General features: G+C 45.4%; 1 protein-coding gene across 4 annotated transcripts in view; it reads right to left on the bottom strand.

Annotated features, from left to right (window-relative positions):
* LOC117422380 (tau-tubulin kinase 2-like) overlaps window positions 1-20202 on the bottom strand; it is a 73326-nt gene that overhangs the window by 26898 nt on the left and 26226 nt on the right. For all 4 annotated transcript variants that reach the window (XM_034927739.2, XM_034927740.2, XM_058987242.1 and 1 more), the window contains 5 exons: window positions 11448-11521; window positions 10753-10893; window positions 9727-9831; window positions 4444-4509; window positions 918-1010 (listed from right to left, as the gene is read on the bottom strand). In XM_034927739.2, coding sequence (XP_034783630.1) covers window positions 918-1010; window positions 4444-4509; window positions 9727-9831; window positions 10753-10893; window positions 11448-11521 — 479 coding nt within the window. The remainder of the gene's footprint in view (window positions 1-917; window positions 1011-4443; window positions 4510-9726; window positions 9832-10752; window positions 10894-11447; window positions 11522-20202) is intronic.

Raw genomic sequence — 20202 nt, 5'->3', positions numbered from 1 at the left:
AGCTACTATAACAGTCTCCCACCCCTCCCCGATGGACTGTTTTGTTAGAGGACACAAATTACGGGAGTATGTATCCATGCCAATGATTAATCATGTTTATTCATCATTCAAGAATCATTGGGTAGCCTACAAATAGTTACTTAGTGGTCAAGATATAATAGATTGTGATTCATTGATGCACAATTAATTGTTACACCCCTACACAATCATGTTAAATATTACACTAAAATAGAGAAAGTAAGTGTTATATTTAAGTTTAGCCTTCATTTAACAGGAATAACCTAATCATCTAATATTTATTTATTTTTTTAATTTAGTGTATCCAATTATAATTTTTCCCCCAGTTTTGGAATGCCCAATCGCTTTTCCCCTCACCGCAGGAATTCCCCACATGGCTCAGGAGACCCGAATGTTCAGTGGGCGTCCTCCGATCCCACGACCAAGCCAGCTTCCTTTATCACCCAGGAACTCGAGAGCAGATGTCAGATAGCTAACGACCTCTGGAGGACAAAGGCCAGCCCTACAGGTGTCTGCTCTGAGCTCACTTGGCGCCTGTTTCCCCTCATCGCTCTACAGCGAACCCTGCTGGCCAGGCGCCCAGTGAGTTCTTCGCACAGTCAAACTAATATTTTAACCTTGTGCTGATCAGATAGCACAATTCTACTGAAAACTATTTTTAAAACTCAGAGCACTAGGCATCTCAGGGATGGAAAGTACTATTGCATAGCAGTTTCACCCATTCCAGGTTATACTATGAGTTTGATTAGCCATGGTGTATAAATAACAAGTTCAGGTGAGTATTACAAAAAGCATATTAAAACTATGAATAGACTCCTATGCAATGGGAGTCTTATTTCCATCCTGTATCTGCATTGCAACAGTTAATCTCAGGTACCCTGGAACAGAACAGAGTTTACCTTATCCTTTATTTTCCTCCAAGGCAGCTGTCCAACCATGAATTCCACCAGCATGTAGAACAGGGACCAGAGATCATCGTGCCGACCCATCTCCTGCACAAACACAGAGCGTCACTGAGAGCAGGCACACAGAGCGGTACTGAGCGCAGGCACACAGAGCGGTACTGAGCGCAGGCACACAGAGCGGCACTGAGCGCAGGCATACAGAGTGGCACTGAGACACAGAGCGGTACTGAGCGCAGGCACACAGAGCGTCACTGAGCGCAGGCACACAGAGCGTCACTGAGCGCAGGCACACAGAGTGGCACTGAGACACAGAGCGGTACTGAGCGCAGGCACACAGAGCGTCACTGAGCGCAGGCACACAGAGCGTCACTGAGCGCAGGCACACAGAGTGGCACTGAGACACAGAGCGGTACTGAGCGCAGGCACACAGAGCATCACTGAGCGCAGGCACACAGAGCGTCACTGAGCGCAGGCACACAGAGTGGCACTGAGACACAGAGCGGTACTGAGCGCTGGCACACAGAGCGGTACTGAGCGCAGGCATACAGAGCGGCACTGAGCGCAGGCACACAGAGCGGCACTGAGCGCAGGCACACAGAGCGTCACTGAGCGCAGGCACACAGAGCGGCACTGAGCGCAGGCACACAGAGCGTCACTGAGAGCAGGCACACAGAGCGTCACTGAGCGCAGGCACACAGAGCGTCACTGAGCGCAGGCACACAGAGTGGCTCTGAGACACAGAGCGGCACTGAGCGCAGGCACACAGAGCGGCACTGAGCGCAGGCACACAGAGTGGCACTGAGACACAGAGCGGTACTGAGCGCTGGCACACAGAGCGGTACTGAGCGCAGGCATACAGAGCGGCACTGAGCGCAGGCACACAGAGTGGCACTGAGACACTGAGCGGTACTGAGCGCTGGCACACAGAGCGGTACTGAGCGCAGGCATACAGAGCGGCACTGAGCGCAGGCACACAGAGCGGCACTGAGCGCAGGCACACAGAGTGGCACTGAGACACAGAGCGGTACTGAGCGCAGGCACACAGAGCGTCACTGAGCGCAGGCACACAGAGCGTCACTGAGCGCAGGCACACAGAGCGTCACTGAGCGCAGGCACACAGAGTGGCTCTGAGAGCAGGCACACAGAGTGGCTCTGAGACACAGAGCGGCACTGAGCGCAGGCACACAGAGTGGCTCTGAGAGCAGGCACACAGAGTGGCTCTGAGACACAGAGCGTCACTGAGCGCAGGCACACAGAGCGTCACTGAGCGCAGGCACACAGAGCGTCACTGAGCGCAGGCATACAGAGCAGCACTGAGCGCAGGCACACAGAGCGTCACTGAGCGCAGGCACACAGAGCGTCACTGAGCGCAGGCATACAGAGCAGCACTGAGACACAGAGCAGCACTGAGACACAGAGCGGCACTGAGCGCAGGCACACAGAGCAGCACTGAGACACAGAGCAGCACTGAGACACAGAGCAGCACTGAGACACAGAGCGGCACTGAGCGCAGGCACACAGAGCGTCACTGAGCGCAGGCATACAGAGCAGCACTGAGACACAGAGCAGCACTGAGACACAGAGCAGCACTGAGACACAGAGCGGCACTGAGCGCAGGCACACAGAGTGGCACTGAGACACAGAGCGGTACTGAGCGCAGGCACACAGAGCATCACTGAGCGCAGGCACACAGAGCGTCACTGAGCGCAGGCACACAGAGTGGCACTGAGACACAGAGCGGTACTGAGCGCTGGCACACAGAGCGGTACTGAGCGCAGGCATACAGAGCGGCACTGAGCGCAGGCACACAGAGCGGCACTGAGCGCAGGCACACAGAGCGTCACTGAGCGCAGGCACACAGAGCGGCACTGAGCGCAGGCACACAGAGCGTCACTGAGAGCAGGCACACAGAGCGTCACTGAGCGCAGGCACACAGAGCGTCACTGAGCGCAGGCACACAGAGTGGCTCTGAGACACAGAGCGGCACTGAGCGCAGGCACACAGAGCGGCACTGAGCGCAGGCACACAGAGTGGCACTGAGACACAGAGCGGTACTGAGCGCTGGCACACAGAGCGGTACTGAGCGCAGGCATACAGAGCGGCACTGAGCGCAGGCACACAGAGTGGCACTGAGACACTGAGCGGTACTGAGCGCTGGCACACAGAGCGGTACTGAGCGCAGGCATACAGAGCGGCACTGAGCGCAGGCACACAGAGCGGCACTGAGCGCAGGCACACAGAGTGGCACTGAGACACAGAGCGGTACTGAGCGCAGGCACACAGAGCGTCACTGAGCGCAGGCACACAGAGCGTCACTGAGCGCAGGCACACAGAGCGTCACTGAGCGCAGGCACACAGAGTGGCTCTGAGAGCAGGCACACAGAGTGGCTCTGAGACACAGAGCGGCACTGAGCGCAGGCACACAGAGTGGCTCTGAGAGCAGGCACACAGAGTGGCTCTGAGACACAGAGCGTCACTGAGCGCAGGCACACAGAGCGTCACTGAGCGCAGGCACACAGAGCGTCACTGAGCGCAGGCATACAGAGCAGCACTGAGCGCAGGCACACAGAGCGTCACTGAGCGCAGGCACACAGAGCGTCACTGAGCGCAGGCATACAGAGCAGCACTGAGACACAGAGCAGCACTGAGACACAGAGCGGCACTGAGCGCAGGCACACAGAGCAGCACTGAGACACAGAGCAGCACTGAGACACAGAGCAGCACTGAGACACAGAGCGGCACTGAGCGCAGGCACACAGAGCGTCACTGAGCGCAGGCATACAGAGCAGCACTGAGACACAGAGCAGCACTGAGACACAGAGCAGCACTGAGACACAGAGCGGCACTGAGCGCAGGCACACAGAGCAGCACTGAGACACACAGCAGCACTGAGCGCAGGCACACAAGGAGCCTGACAGCATCCTTTGCACAATTTTTATAAAAAAATACATAAAATACACAAAAAAGAGCCAACCTGACACGACAGAGCCTCAATGTCAGTTCAATAGCATGTTTTTTTTTTGGTTTTTTTTTAAATGTGTGTGCAAGCTGTTGGATGTTTGTTTATAAGAAAACGTGTGAGGCTTATAATATCCGAAAGCCTTGTTTGATTGATTTGAAAATATGTCAACAGCTTCATAAATTACAACGTTTACATGCACAAGGAATTAATCAATTTAGCAACTGGTTCTTTTGAATCTGAACACAAATGTATAGAGTCTACATGCCAAAAACTCAATGGAGCTTGGTGATTCAGATTAAACCCAGATTCGGATATGTACAGGACATATAGCGGATTTTAGAATCAATTCCTCAAGGTAGTAGCTATAATCCAATTTGATTTTGAATATAAAACAGAGTAAATGATGGGGGAACAAAACACCTCAAAAATACCGCCACTGATTATTGATAGAGTACATCTACGGGCTGTCATTTGCAAGCACACACTGGTGTTTGATCTTGTCTTACTGCCTATTGCTCTGTCATTGTGTAAATGTTTGATTTGTGAACCCTTTCTTACCTTGTTTTTGTGTGCGTTGACGGATGCGTACCGTACCGTGCCTCTGAATCCAGCCACAGGCCGAGGCTGTGAAGCAAAATGACAAGGAGACATTAGCTTGGTTGAATGTACATGCAAAAATGTCACGCTATTTTGGTAGTACCTTTCGGGCAATTTGGGTTAATCTACATGTAGTTCTTTTAGGCAGCAAATTTATTCTTCGAAATGTAAACTAGCCTATTAATATTAAAATACAGGAGGTTATATTTAAATGTTTCTGTCTGAGTTCCAGTTTGGCCTTGAGGATTACTGATATCATGCAGCTTTCTTAAACTGGGTTTCCACAACGTTTGTAGGTTGTTTAGAAGCACCGCAGGTGCAGCCTGCCTCATTTGGCCACCAAAAAAATGTAATAAAAAAAGCACGGGGGAATGCGGTTACATTTTTTGTTGCTGGGGAGCCAGTATACCAGTAGCCCATAAAAGTTCAACAAATTCCTCAGTAGATCCACTGGGACATTTTTGTAACTTTCGCTTTGTAAGTCCTGCAGCAAGCTGATATTAAGCCCCATATTTGTCTTTTTGAACAAATTCAAGGAGCCAACAGGTTTTTTTTTTCATGTCGTTCTTGTGAAACAGTTCTTGCCCTATGAATGAGGGTCAAGAGATTTTACTTCAACTCTATACATGGACGCTCAAGCCCACAGCAATAATGCAGGAGACAAATGTGACTGCTTTTGTTCTTAGTCAGTACCCATGATAGATGCTACTTAAGGCTAGTGTAACATGAACTGGATCTCGCTGCTCCGCTCCCTTTCGCTGCTCGCATCCAATTTGAAACTTGTACTCGCCTATCGCTGTACTGACCTTTCTGCTCCCTCCTACCCATCATTTCTCCCTACACCCCGTCTCGCCCCTTACACTCTTCCATCAGATTAGCTGTACCCCCCTTCCGCTCCCACAGCCCGCTCCTCCCTTTAGTGGTGGAACAACCTACCCACGGATATCAGGACTGCTCAGGCGCCTCCTCAAGCACACCTGCTCAGACAGCATCTGTAAATCTCACAACTCTCCACTATACTGGACTATATGGCACCCAACTGTTCCAGTACTTGCATCATCTTGTACTTGCACTGAACTGCTCCATACCTTGCCGGATTCTACTACTGCTCTTAATTATAACTACTTCCTGTATCTTGTACATGATTTTACTCATAGGTATCCGTATTCACGTTTTTTGTAATTGCTCTTATTTGAAATCGTTCTCATCCACTTATCATACTTACTATGTGCTCTTAATGGACTTTACTTGTATAAGCAAATATTTTTACTATATGTTTAACTGCACTTAGTCGAACTCTCTCTTAAAGGTAAAGGGAGTCTGCTAATAGTCAGCATTTTTTCACACCTGCCTAAAACTTTTGCACAGTACTGTATGTATGCATGTATGTATATACAGTGCCTTGCGAAAGTATTCGGCCCCCTTGAACTTTGCGACCTTTTGCCACATTTCAGGCTTCAAACATAAAGATATTAAACTGTAATTTTTTGTGAAGAATCAACAACAAGTGGGACACAATCATGAAGTGGAACAAAATTTATTGGATATTTCAAACTTTTTTAACAAATAAAAAACTGAAAAATTGGGCGTGCAAAATTATTCAGCACCCTTAAGTTAATACTTTGTAGCGCCACCTTTTGCTGCGATTACAGCTGTAAGTCACTTGGGGTATGTCTCTATCAGTTTTGCACATCGAGAGACTGAAATTTTTGCCCATTCCTCCTTGCAAAACAGCTCGAGCTCAGTGAGGTTGGATGGAGAGCATTTGTGAACAGCAGTTTTCAGTTCTTTCCACAGATTCTCGATTGGATTCAGGTCTGGACTTTGACTTGGCCATTCTAACACCTGGATATGTTTATTTGTGAACCATTCCATTGTAGATTTTGCTTTATGTTTTGGATCATTGTCTTGTTGGAAGACAAATCTCCGTCCCAGTCTCAGGTCTTTTGCAGACTCCATCAGGTTTTCTTCCAGAATGGTCCTGTATTTGGCTCCATCCATCTTCCCATCAATTTTAACCATCTTCCCTGTCCCTGCTGAAGAAAAGCAGGCCCAAACCATGATGCTGCCACCACCATGTTTGACAGTGGGGATGGTGTGTTCAGGGTGATGAGCTGTGTTGCTTTTACGCCAAACATAACGTTTTGCATTGTTGCCAAAAAGTTCGATTTTGGTTTCATCTGACCAGAGCACCTTCTTCCACATGTTTGGTGTGTCTCCCAGGTGGCTTGTGGCAAACTGTAAACGACACTTTTTATGGATATCTTTAAGAAATGGCTTTCTTCTTGCCACTCTTCCATAAAGGCCAGATTTGCAGTATACGACTGATTGTTGTCCTATGGACAGAGTCTCCCACCTCAGCTGTAGATCTCTGCAGTTCATCCAGAGTGATCATGGGCCTCTTGGCTGCATCTCTGATCAGTCTTCTCCTTGTATGAGCTGAAAGTTTAGAGGGACGGCCAGGTCTTGGTAGATTTGCAGTGGTCTGATACTCCTTCCATTTCAATATTATCGCTTGCACAGTGCTCCTTGGGATGTTTAAAGCTTGGGAAATCTTTTTGTATCCAAATCCGGCTTTAAACTTCTCCACAACAGTATCTCGGACCTGCCTGGTGTGTTCCTTGTTCTTCATGATGCTCTCTGCGCTTTAAACGGACCTCTGAGACTATCACAGTGCAGGTGCATTTATACGGAGACTTGATTACACACAGGTGGATTCTATTTATCATCATTAGTCATTTAGGTCAACATTGGATCATTCAGAGATCCTCACTGAACTTCTGGAGAGAGTTTGCTGCACTGAAAGTAAAGGGGCTGAATAATTTTGCACGCCCAATTTTTCAGTTTTTTATTTGTTAAAAAAGTTTGAAATATCCAATAAATTTCGTTCCACTTCATGATTGTGTCCCACTTGTTGTTGATTCTTCACAAAAAATTACAGTTTCATATCTTTATGTTTGAAGCCTGAAATGTGGCAAAAGGTCGCAAAGTTCAAGGGGGCCGAATACTTTCGCAAGGCACTGTATGAACACTGGCTGTCAAAATGATGGTGCCACCAACCTTGAAACAGAATGACAAGGGGTGGACATCGATTAGCCCTTTAACCCACTCAGACCTTTCACTTTGTAAATATCTTGGTATCCCTGAAAAGCTCCTTTCCTCTTTAAATCAGCCATCTTACTGTGCAGTGGTACCCAAAATGTGATCAATTAGGAATGCAGAATGACTTGGGGTGGGGCTTTTACCACCCAGTTTTTCCCACTCAGGCCCCTTACTCACTAAATATAATGGCATCTCTGAATAGACCACTAGCAAACTACACAACAAACAGATGGGACTAACTAAAGAATAATATGACACTAATTATACCCAACACTACCACATTTGCTACAGAGAAATATTAGGGTTGAGGACAGGAAGACATCTTTCAAATGCATTGCAGCAATCAATTTGGGAAAATAAAGCATTTTTCCCCTTGTTGATGACTGCTGACATCACTCTTCAACAGCTTGAACTGACAGCACCTGACACCACTTCCATCCCACAATTATGTTTCTGAAGCTGAGGTGCAGTGAAGCAGCGGCCGCTCTGATTTCCTCCAGTAAACCTCTTTGTGCATTCAGGTCCTGATGACAGAGTGTTGTCAATAATGAATTAGTACAACACTCTGCTTGCAGAGACTGCCTCTCTTTACTGAGCCACCAACACCACTCCCTTGGTGGTCTCTCTCACAGCTTTGGAGATAAAATCAGCGCTCAAGGAGGGGGTATAATAATAATTATTTTCTTCCTGAGCAAGACTCACAAACCTTGTGGGCTTGTCAGCAGATTTTCTCCAGTGAACTCCTTTTTTTGACGACCTCTTGAACTTCCAGATGCCCCATCGTGGCCCATTCTTTGGGTAATTATATGTTAACGCTGTAATGTCATTTTCCCCTCTTCTGGCTAACCTAATCTACAGCAATTTCCCGGAGGTTGAGGCAACACATGCAGGTTGACACAGGAGATTTTATTTCAGTGAGTTGGGCTGCATTCACAATCAGTCACGCTGCTGCATTCAATCAATCATCCATTCAATCTCTCTTAACGTGTAGGTTCTCATTCATAGCTGACTTTAGAAAACCAGAAGAACTAAGAAGTATATGCAATAACTATCAAGGATGAAGGACACTTAGTTTATCCTCTATTGGATTTTAGCTAGGCTGCACCCTTGCTCTAATTCAAAAAATGTAGATTGGACTATTCTGGAGGCTTGGTTTAGGTCTGGCTCACCATAACATACATCACAGCACCTGACTTTAAGACACTTCTTTAGACTGAGTGTCGAGGGTATGGAATGGGTCACATAGCCATGCTGTTTATGCTGACTCACTGGAAACTTTAAAACCCGACATGACAAAGTTTTTAGATGAACCAGCTACCACAGTAGGTACCGGACGAGCACTGATGAGACGCATTAGCCTCCTCTCTACAGCGGCACACTGATTATTTGCACACCACAGGCAAGGGTTATTGGTGCTGATTTTGCTAATTTACCATTCCAAGTGAAACAACTGAAGAGACAGCTACTTGGAGTTGTGGTGGTTGCTGTTCTCCAAGTCAAAGAAAAGCAACAATAGTCACAAATCCAAGCAGCTTTTTCTTTTCCACTTGCTTAATTTTGAATGGTAAATTAGCCCAATCAACAGCAGTGTCAACAAGGTGAACCTCTCTGATTGTCAGCCCCCGATTTTAGTGGAGCACTCAGTCAACAGCAGTGTCAACAAGGTGAACCTCTCTGATTGTCAGCCCTTGTGACAAGTTCAGACACTGGTTGACAGAAAAGCAAAAGTTCACTTCATAATGGTAATCGTAGCATGCTTTCTCTCAAAATCAGTTGCTACTAAACCTGTGTTAAAGATTGTCCTAAGCAAGGTTCATCACAATTGGATATGCATTTGTCTAGATAAAAGTGTGAAGGATGTCTTTGAAGTGTGACATGCTGAAATGCAACAGGGGATAAAAACTCAAACAAAGCCTGATCACTATTAACAGGTTTCATCTTCTAAACTGTCAATCATCAATACAAACAAGAAGATAAACATCATCAAATGGCATATGTGCTTAAGGATCCGATAAAATAGGTTAGCACTTATAGCGATCATTTCATAAATCCTACCTGTCATGTAATGCCATTCTGTAGGTCTCTCAACTGTGAGGAAAACATCATTAAAAATTGAACACTGGAATATAGAAAACGACTAACCTGTCTGACTTCCATGCTGGAATTGGTGAACTGCCGAGCGAGACCGAAGTCCAGCATATAGCACTTTCTGCAGGTACTGGGGAAACGGCCCATTGCGAAGTTGGACTGTGGACAAACCCAGGAGAATCAGTGAACTCTGAATGTTAACACAGCGAGTAGGGCCATGGTCAGGACCCAAGTTAAAGAGATACAATTGTGATAGATCTGTCATGTCCATCTGGACTGATCTGACTTCGAGCGTGACCTGTAAGATCTGTTTAACTTTCTGCTAGGACTGGTACTTTTCTTTGTACAGATCTGTTTCCATTGAAAATTACATAAGGTAAAACTAGAAGAAACTATGTCAAGAAGGTAAACGTTTTGGTTGGTGCTTTCTTCAGTGTAGTAGTCGATACATGTGTCTACTTGACTTATAGTTTTACTCTTAGAATTCTGAGTCGCAAATGAGTCAGAAGTCTAGGGTGAAATGTACTAAACAAGCACAATGCTGTTAGCGACTTTATGGAATGCTTTGCGGTCTACTTACAAGCCTTGAAAACAGATTTCTATGACATTTCTGGTTTCCCCAATGTGTTGGGAGCAATAGACTGCACAGATGTGCCAATAACTCCTCCAGCTCATTCTGAGCAGCTTATAGGACCAGAATCTATTGTGTGTCATAATAATAATAATAATAATAATAATAATAATAATTTAAAAAAATAAAATGCTAAAATCATTTAGTTTCAATTTAAAATAATCTTTTATTTGCATTGTACTCCAATGTGTACAGTGCAGCAGCACGATTTATTTTGTGTTACCGGTAGGCTAAAGTAAAAACAAAGTGCGCTAGGTATCGGTAGTCATTTGATTTTACTACTGTACTGTATACTGTATAGGCCTACTGTACACATTTATATTTTTATATAATGTAATGTGTAGCCTACCAAAAATACATTAAATATACATTATGGCCCTAGATACAATTGGGTTTAACACACAAGACCAGTCAGTGGCTGTCAGTCCTAGTCTGGGTTTTGCCCGTACCGGTTTGATGTCTCTGTGCAGGAAGCCCACGGAGTGGATGCTCTCTATGGACTCCAGTATCTGTCGGCCGAGCCGCAGGGTGGTGCTGATGGTGAAGGTGCCCCGGGACATGCTGCGCCGCAGGTCTGCCAGGTTCCTCCCCTGCGGATAGTACAACACAACACTGACAGCCTGCGACTCAGGAAGAGCTGCGTCTACCCATAATTCATTACAGGTTTCGGTTTACATTTTTAGCAGACAATTAAGATCCCTTAATTAATGCATGCCAGGCTACTACTTCAGAAACAGGCAACCAAAACAGACTTTTAATCCAGATATCAGATAAAACATAGAGGCAGATTAAGTGGAATAAAACTAGCTTGATGTCCGCAACCACCACATAGTTCAGTACAATTGGCAGTCTGTGCTCGGAGAGGAATGGCAGGATTGATGTGTGTTTGCTCGCTTGCAGATCTGACAGGAGAAGCTCTCACGATGCCAGAGTCCACAGTGAATTATGAAGCTTAATTTGGAAAGCTATTTGTCCTTTCTGTTTTGGAAAGATAAATAGCTTTGGCTTTAGTCAAAAGGGAAATGGTGGAGAAAGTATGAAAAAAAAAACCACTTGAGATAATGTTGTTGTGCAAATGAGAGGTATGAAAATGTTAAGATGTCTTAAACCCTCCTATGTGAGTTGCTCACAAATATTAACTCACCTGCAGCTCCATGACCACGTAGTTAAACCTGTCATTCCGTCCGCACCCGACAAACCGGCACACGTGGTCTTTACCTGCAATGAAAAAAAAAAATAAAAAAATAAAATAAAATAAATATATATATATATATATATATATATATATATATATATATATATATATATATATATATACACACACACACATACATACACACTGGTTATTCTACTTATTTTCAGTTTATAGTGTGGAAGACTGGAACCAGAGCACACCACTGAGGTTTATCAGAACAATCCCAGAACATTTTGCCACCTTCCGCATTCAATCTGCAGTCTTTTAGGATATGAATCAGTCACTCTGTTCGGCTCTCAACTACAGAACTTGTTGAGTGAAGCTTACAAGGGACATACCTCAAGAAGCGTTGGGGCTATAAAGAAATCCAATCATATCACAGGGTTTATTATTGACCTCAACCACTATTTAGGGTATTCATTAAAAAAAGAAGCCATGTATTCTCTACCCCAATGCTCTCCCAGCCACGGGGCTGTGAAGCCATGTATTCTCTACTCCAACGCTCTCCCAGCCACGGGACTGTGAAGCCATGTATTCTCTACCCCAATGCTCACCCAGCCACGGGACTGTGAAGCCATGTATTCTCTACCCCAATGCTCTCCCAGCCATGGGACTGTGAAGCCACTCATTACAGGCTGCTGCAGCAGTCAGTGCAGGGAGCATGCAGTTAGAGGTCTCCCTCAAGAAAAAATACAAACGTGACACAATAAGGCTTGCTCCTTTGACGTCTACTGTGCATAGCGCTTACTTAAGATATTTATTGAAATATCATAAAACCTGTTAATTGCAGGGGCTCTGCTACTTAATGAGATCAGTTTCAATGTATTCCTTGATTCTGACCAGCAGCTGACTAAAATGCTGCCAGGGTGGAGATATCCAAACTAAGGAAAATCACAGCAAATGAAAGGGGTGTCAGCTCAGCTGATCAGAAAGGACTCCTAAACTGAAAGTGGTGAAAGCTGTGGTATAATCAACAGGTTTCATGATGTTCTAATGAAGAAACCCAGTCAAATATGTACTGAGTGATGTGATTTATTTTAATATTTGTGAGCCCCCAAGAATTAAATGTGAAAAGGAGTAAGTGTAACAATAAAAAAGATGTTCTTAATTACAAGAGACACATAGTATTACTACGATGAGAGAAACCATTAAATGAAACAACCCCTCTGTGTATGTATTCAGCCAGTGCATCAGCATGGTACAGAAATATGTTACAGCTAAAAATTCTTGATTCAGATAACGTTACTTGAACAGAAGCACTTTCTTGACAGTGCATGCGTTTAGCAGAATACAAATCTTCAAATAATTGCCTAATCAGTACCTTCATTGGAGTGTCCGTCAGCCTGCAGTCTAATCAGATCAATCATGGTTAGAACATAATTGTATCTTGTAGCTACGTGCTACCCTGCTGTGATTGATTCTTTCACAGATTGCTTAGTCATGTCTGGGGTTTCCTGCCTTGATCTGTCTGCCTGTTACCATAGCAACAAGCATGGCTATTAAACAAACACTATATTAACAATATTAAAAAAACACTGAAGTAAAAGTTTCAATTTTGTACATGTTACAAGCATTAGTGTGTCTAAGTATTGTGTTATTTTTAGAATATGAGGACGCTTATTCAGTGATGTTGTACCTTCGGTACTGTGAGATTATTACATGACTGTGAGCACCTCAACGTGGATGCCCTGCTTGTGTGTGGGAACGCTGTGTCTCGGCTTGTACAGTCAAGTATAACATTTAATGTTACAATGCATACAAGTTCTGTATTCATGTATATTTGTATAGTAATCTTAGTAATTACTGGTATTTGCTAGTACCTGTAATTATAATGTATTATCATATTAGGCACTCCCAAAAAACAAATAAATACAATAATTGTTTGTTTGCAGAGGAATTATTAGTAACATCCATGTAATTATTTCAATAACAATAACAACAACAATAATAATGATAATATGTATGTTCCTTTATTTGCGATTTCACTTTAAGGATGAGTCTGCCCAAACCTGCCTGTACTGGGCTTACCTATATGTCACGTATCAAAACTGATTCTTCTGTACCAGAACTAAATAAAACTTGTCTATCAAAATAGCAAAGAATTTGTATAATGATAATTCATTTCATGAGAATATAGATCCATCAAAAACCACTTACTATTAATTTTGATATGAAGTAGTGTAACAAATCAATTTCCAGTCTAGCTGTACTAACCTCAAGGGTACAACAAAGACATGGCACCATAGAAACAGGACAGCCCCTCTGATGAGGAGCTGCAGACCTGCTTCAGACAGTGGAAAGTGTTCATCTAAAGACATGGCACCATAGAAACAGGACAGTCCCTCTGATGAGGAGCTGCAGACCTGCTTCAGACAGTGGAAAGTGTTCATCTAAAGACATGGCACCATAGAAACAGGACAGTCCCTCTGATGAGGAGCTGCAGACCTGCTTCAGACAGTGGAAAGTGTTCATCTAAAGCCAAGGCAGTGAAGCAGGTGTGCTATACTTCAGCCCTGGCTGTCTCCCACACTGCCTCACTCTCAGACCTGCAGTGCTCTCCTTCAGAGCTCACATTACTCAGTGTCCTCTCAGGCAGCGCTACACCAACCAATAACGCAGAGTTTTACAAGACAGCTTGTTCACAGCCTCCTAATGATTTGAAGGAAATTCGATCTTGATGTAATTATCTTGTTTTAGTCAGTGTCACATTGACTCGCCTATAGTTTAGATGTAGTATATATACTCACGAGTGCCATAATAATAATGCTAATTGGGGCTAAAGTAAATGTTCCTGCATTGAAGGTCTTCTTTTAAAACATAATGGGGACGTGGCCTATGTTACCATAAGGTAGGTTTTGTAGGGACTTTTTAAACCCTGTACTCATTATAAACAGTCTGACGTCTTAACAAATGTTTTTTTCTTATGAAGAGAAGAAATGTGCCAGGTCAGATAGGACATTTAAAAGGGTAAAAAATAGATTGCTTCATATAGGTTAGATTACACCGTGTAACAATTTTTTTTTTTTTTTTTTGGTTCCTGGGTAGTAAGTGTTATTTCCTAATTGCTTATGCCTCAAAAGCATAGAAAATGGCTATTATTCCCCACAAACTTTGCTTTTGTGACCAGGACAGTGATATTTTGAAATATGAATCCAAATTAACATGTATTTATACTAAAGTAATACAAAAATGACTACAAAAGATTTAGAAGTGAGTAGTTTTTCGAGATTTACGATTATACTGTAAATCACTTTCACGAATCAGCCCCCAAATGTAGTCTCCCATCATGTTCTCGTTATACTGTCCTTGGTAGCGGCGTTCAAAGTCCAGTATATCCTGGTGGAAGCGCTTGCCTTGCTCCTCCGAGTACGCTCCCATGTTCTCCTTGAATTTATCAAGATGAGCATCAAGGATATGGACTTTGAGGGACATCCTACAGCCCATTGTGCCATAGTTCTTCACCAGAGTCTCAACCAGCTCCACATAGTTTTCGGCCTTGTGATTGCCCAGGAAGCCCCGAACCACTGCGACAAAGCTGTTCCAAGCCGCTTTCTCCTTACTAGTGAGCTTCTTGGGGAATTCATTGCACTCCAGGATCTTCTTTATCTGTGGTCCGACGAAGACACCGGCTTTGACCTTTGCCTCAGACAGCTTAGGGAAGAAGTCTTGAAGGTACTTGAAGGCTGCCGACTCCTTATCTAGAGCTCTGACAAATTGTTTCATAAGGCCCAATTTGATGTGCAGTGGTAGCATCAGCACCTTCTGGGGGTCCCAGCCGTACTCATCATACTTCAAGGCGTCCAGCAAGGTCTTGATGCTGTTGTAATCCTCTTTGAGGTGCACCGAGTGAGCCAGGGGAAGAGACGGGTACTTGTTACCATTATGGAGCAGCACGGCTTTGAGGCTCCTGGATGAGCTGTCAATGAAGGACAGTATAACGAGAACATGATGGGAGACTACATTTGGGGGCTGATTCGTGAAAGTGATTTACAGTATAATTGTATATCTCGAATAACTACTCACTTCTAAATCTTTTGTAGTCATTTTTGTATTACTTTAGTATAAATACATGTTAATTTGGATTCATATGTTGTTTTTTTCTGACTTTATGTGAACGAAAAGACACAAATTCGCCCGTTTTCTCATTGGAAATAGGTACATTTCAAAATATCACTGTCCTGGTCACAAAAGCAAAGTTTGTGGGGAATAATAGCCATTTTCTAAACTTTTGAGGCATAAGCAATTAGGAAATAACACTTACTACCCAGGAACAAAAATTGTGTTACATAGTGTTATAGATTATATTACTTGAGATTTCATTTGATCTTTCCTCAAAGTTACATGAGACTGATGAGGAAAGTTTACACTGAATTGCTTTGGTAAAGCCAAGGGGCAAAATGCTATCTGTAAATGACCTGCAGTGGAGCCTAATCCAAGCTAATTAGTGCTATTATACAGTAAACCTGATCTTGGGGCTCTGATTTTCCTGAGAGCAGATGTTGAAATGCCTTCTTTCAACCCTGTGGCAATGTGCCCCGTCCCTGTGTGCATTTGTGTATGCGTGCGTGTGTAAATGTTGGTGTATAGATTGGTACACGGGATATAAATGGGTCTGTGTTTCACGTGTGTTTAAATTGTATATTTGTATTTAGGCACGGGATTGCACATCACGCACGTGCATTTAAAATATAATATGTGAACACGGGGTTTCACGTAATGAATTCACGTGCTGGGATTCAAGTGAGTAATTAATTAGTAATTGAATCCCAGCACAACAGTATATATAGAGACACGTAGCACTCAGTCAGGGTTGGGTGTTCGAGAGTGGAGAACGGGTGAGGAGAAGGAGGAGAAACGTAAAGTAAAATAATATCTAGAAGTGTTTGTACTCACCGTGTTTGTTTGTCTCTCCGTGCACCGTTTGTTAAGTGTGTAGTCCGTTTTGTTTGTCTATTTATTTTGGCGTGAAGTGCCGTGTCCCGTGTTTTTGTGTTTAAAACCTTTTATTTTCTGTTTATTAAATGCTGAGCGCGATCACGCGCCCAGCTTATACCAAACCACATCTCTCTGTTGTTTGTGTTCCTGCTTCTGGTCTGACGCCACCCACTCCGGCCGTCTTTGTGACACGTGGTGTCCTGCGTGGGATCGACAGCGCCTCCAGGACTCAGGCCAGAGCAGGAACCGCAGTTTGGATTTAAAAAAAAAAAAAAAAAAAAAAAAATGGCAGAAGACGCCATCAAAATGCGGGACTGGATGCTGGAAAATGCTGGGCTGGAGGCCCAGTCTATCCCAGTAGTCGTCCAGTTCCTGGAGTTTATGGATAGGGAGCGATGGGAGGCTTATGCAAGGGAGCAGACCGTAAGCACCTGGGAGGAAGGTGTGGGTTTGGTCCTCAGCTACCTGGAGGCAATTATAAGTGGAACAGCAGCCCAGGTAGCAGTCCCACCAGCAGAGGAAGAATGCCTGCTGTCCCCGTCTCCACCAGCAGAGGAAGAATTCCTGCTGGTTTTGCCTCCACAGCCCAAGCGGGAGGAGCTTGAGTGTCCACAGCCCAAGCGGGAGGAGCCCGAATGTCCTACGCCTGAGTGGGAGGAGCCCGAACGTCCTACGCCTGAGTGGGAGGAGCCCGAACGTCCTACGCCTGAGTGGGAGGAGCCCGAACGTCCTACGCCTGAGTGGGAGGAGCCCGAACGTCCACAGCCCAAAAGGGAGGAGTCGGTGCGTCCACAGCCCAACGGGGAGGAGTCGGGGCGTCCACAGCCCAACAGGGAGGAGTCGGGGCGTCCACAGCCCAACAGGGAGGAGTCGGGGCGTCCACAGCCCAAAAGGGAGGAGTCGGTGTGTCCACAGCCCGAAGAGAGGGAAGACGGGGCTTCCACAGCCCTAGGACCCAAGCTGCCAGCAGAGGGTGAATACCTGCTGGTCCCACCTCCACCAGCAGAGGGTGAATGCCTGCTGGTTCCACCTCCACCGCAGTGGGAGGACTGCTTGCCCCTCCCACCTCCACCAGCAGAGGGTGAATACCTGCTGGTTCCACCTTCACCACAGTGGGAGGACTGCTTGCCCCTCCCACCTCCACCAGCAGAGGGTGAATACCTGCTGGTTCCACCTCCACCAGGAGCAGAGGAGCTGGAGCTGCCTCTGCCTCCACCACCGCCAGGAGCAGAGGAGCTGCCTCTGCCTCCACCACCTCCAGGAGCAGAGGAGCAGGAGCTGCCTCTGCCTCCGCCACCACCACCGCAAGGAGCAGAGGAGCAGGAGCTGCCTCTGCCTCCGCCACCACCACCGGAAGGGGCAGAGGAGCAGGAGCTGCCTCTGCCACTTCCAGGAGCAGAGGAGCAGGAGCTGCCTCTGCCTCCACCACCGCCAGAAACAGAACAGCAGGAGCTGTCTCTGCTTCCCGTACTTCCATCACGGGGAGTACGGTGGCCGGAGCCCCAGAAAGGGGAGCTGTCGGCCACGAAGAAGGGGGAGGAGGTCTGGAGACCACCAACCCCAGCAGCAGTTTCGCTGCCGGAGATCGTGGGGGAGGTCCGGAGACCTGCTCCCACTGCAGCAGTTTCGCTGCCGGAGATCGTGGGGGAGGTCCGGAGACCTGCTCCCACTGCAGCACTTGTGCTGCAGAAGAGACTGTGGCCGGAGCCCCGGAAGAGGGAGCTGCCGGCTACGAAGAAGAGGGGAGGTCAGGAGACCATCCCCCAAGCAGCCTTTCCGCTGCCAGGACTGCCCCTGCTGAAGGAGTCAGTCTGGGAGCTGTCAGCACGTCTGCTGACAGCATGGCCAGTAGCAGCCTGGCTACTGGCAACATTGCCACCTGTGGGCCCCTGGAAGCCTCCCTTCCCAGCCCGAGACTTTGTCCTGGACTGCTGGATTTTTAAGGGGGGAGGTGGCCGTTGAGGCCATGTGTGCTGCGCACAAGGGGGGGTATATGTGGCAATGTGCCCCGTCCCTGTGTGCATTTGTGTATGCGTGCGTGTGTAAATGTTGGTGTATAGATTGGTACACGGGATATAAATGGGTCTGTGTTTCACGTGTGTTTAAATTGTATATTTGTATTTAGGCACGGGATTGCACATCACGCACGTGCATTTAAAATATAATATGTGAACACGGGGTTTCACGTAATGAATTCACGTGCTGGGATTCAAGTGAGTAATTAATTAGTAATTGAATCCCAGCACAACAGTATATATAGAGACACGTAGCACTCAGTCAGGGTTGGGTGTTCGAGAGTGGAGAACGGGTGAGGAGAAGGAGGAGAAACGTAAAGTAAAATAATATCTAGAAGTGTTTGTACTCACCGTGTTTGTTTGTCTCTCCGTGCACCGTTTGTTAAGTGTGTAGTCCGTTTTGTTTGTCTATTTATTTTGGCGTGAAGTGCCGTGTCCCGTGTTTTTGTCTGTTCCAACCTTTTATTTTCTGTTCTGTTTATTAAATGCTGAACGCGATCACGCGTTCAGCCTCACCAAAACCCCATCTCTCTGTCTGTGTATTCCTGTCTGGTCTGACACCACCCACTCTGGCCGTCTTTGTGACAAACCCACAGGAAATATCCTTCTACTTGCCATTTTAAACTAAAGCCCAGGAGATATCAGCAGACTCCGGTTTCAGATCATTTTGGAGTGATTAATGCATGTCCCCATAGGCAGATCGCATCTCTCTCCATGTGCGGGGTGGCGCTCGGCTCTGGGGATGTTACATTATATACATTTTTTTGGCAAGGGAAGCTGCTGTATGTCTCACACAAAAGAAGATTGTTTCTGTTGTGTGCATATTATCTGTGTTAGATTAGTATCTGATAATCAGCACTATGTTAAACTGAATTGAAAAGCTATGAAATACATGTTTGCTTGCTGATTTGGGAGGCCATTGTGATCCAGTAATGTATTTTTTCTGAGTAAAAGCAAAGGGTATTTCTTTCACTTGATGGGATGTATAGTTGAATCTAGATTCTGGGCATGAAATGGACAAATTTGTTTTATGGTTGAACGTTAACCGGGTTCTACTAAACACGTGACTAGGAATCAGGTCCCAGAAAACACAGATGAACTGATAGTGAAATCTCTGCATCACAGGGGGAGCTGAACTGAACTTGACCAGCTTTCTGCATTTGAGTTGTATTTCTCCTTGGATTCATAAAAACTACCCTTCATGAAGCATGACAAACAGCAGTGTACCTACGTCTCTACAAAGTGTCCTATTAGAATGAGTGTTTTCAGTGCAAACTAACACTACCTTGTTTATACCATCTACTGTTTCCCTTCTAGTTTTTTTTTTTTAACTGGTTACCGATATAATTATTAGTCAATATAATACATGTTACTTTCTCACTGTTATCAAGTGCATTTTTATTAAAAATCTAATTTCTATCACTACAAATGGCCTTAAATTGAAGGTAAAATAAGAGCTCTTTTGCACAGCCCTAACGTAGACAGAGATAAAAAAAAAAAGCCTCTTAGCTATGCTTTCTGAGAGCAACTATAACCTACACTGCCCAACCCAGCTGCAATACTGGGATCAAGCAGGATCCCTAATGCAATTAAAAGGGCATGACCCAATTAGGCTAAAATCAATCTATACAATTTATGCATTTATGAGCCTATAAAACGTGTCCTGGAGAGTGCTCAGGGACGATCAATGAGACTCTCCTGTTAAAAGTGCTTCCTGGAGCTCAATACAAGAAGTGCTCACATACTGCGCCTTC

Source organism: Acipenser ruthenus, chromosome 15 (assembly GCF_902713425.1).
Source record: "Acipenser ruthenus chromosome 15, fAciRut3.2 maternal haplotype, whole genome shotgun sequence".
Taxonomy (NCBI): domain Eukaryota; kingdom Metazoa; phylum Chordata; class Actinopteri; order Acipenseriformes; family Acipenseridae; genus Acipenser; species Acipenser ruthenus.
The sequence above is the reverse complement of the archived record's forward strand: the minus strand, read 5'-3'. Positions and strand labels throughout refer to the sequence as shown.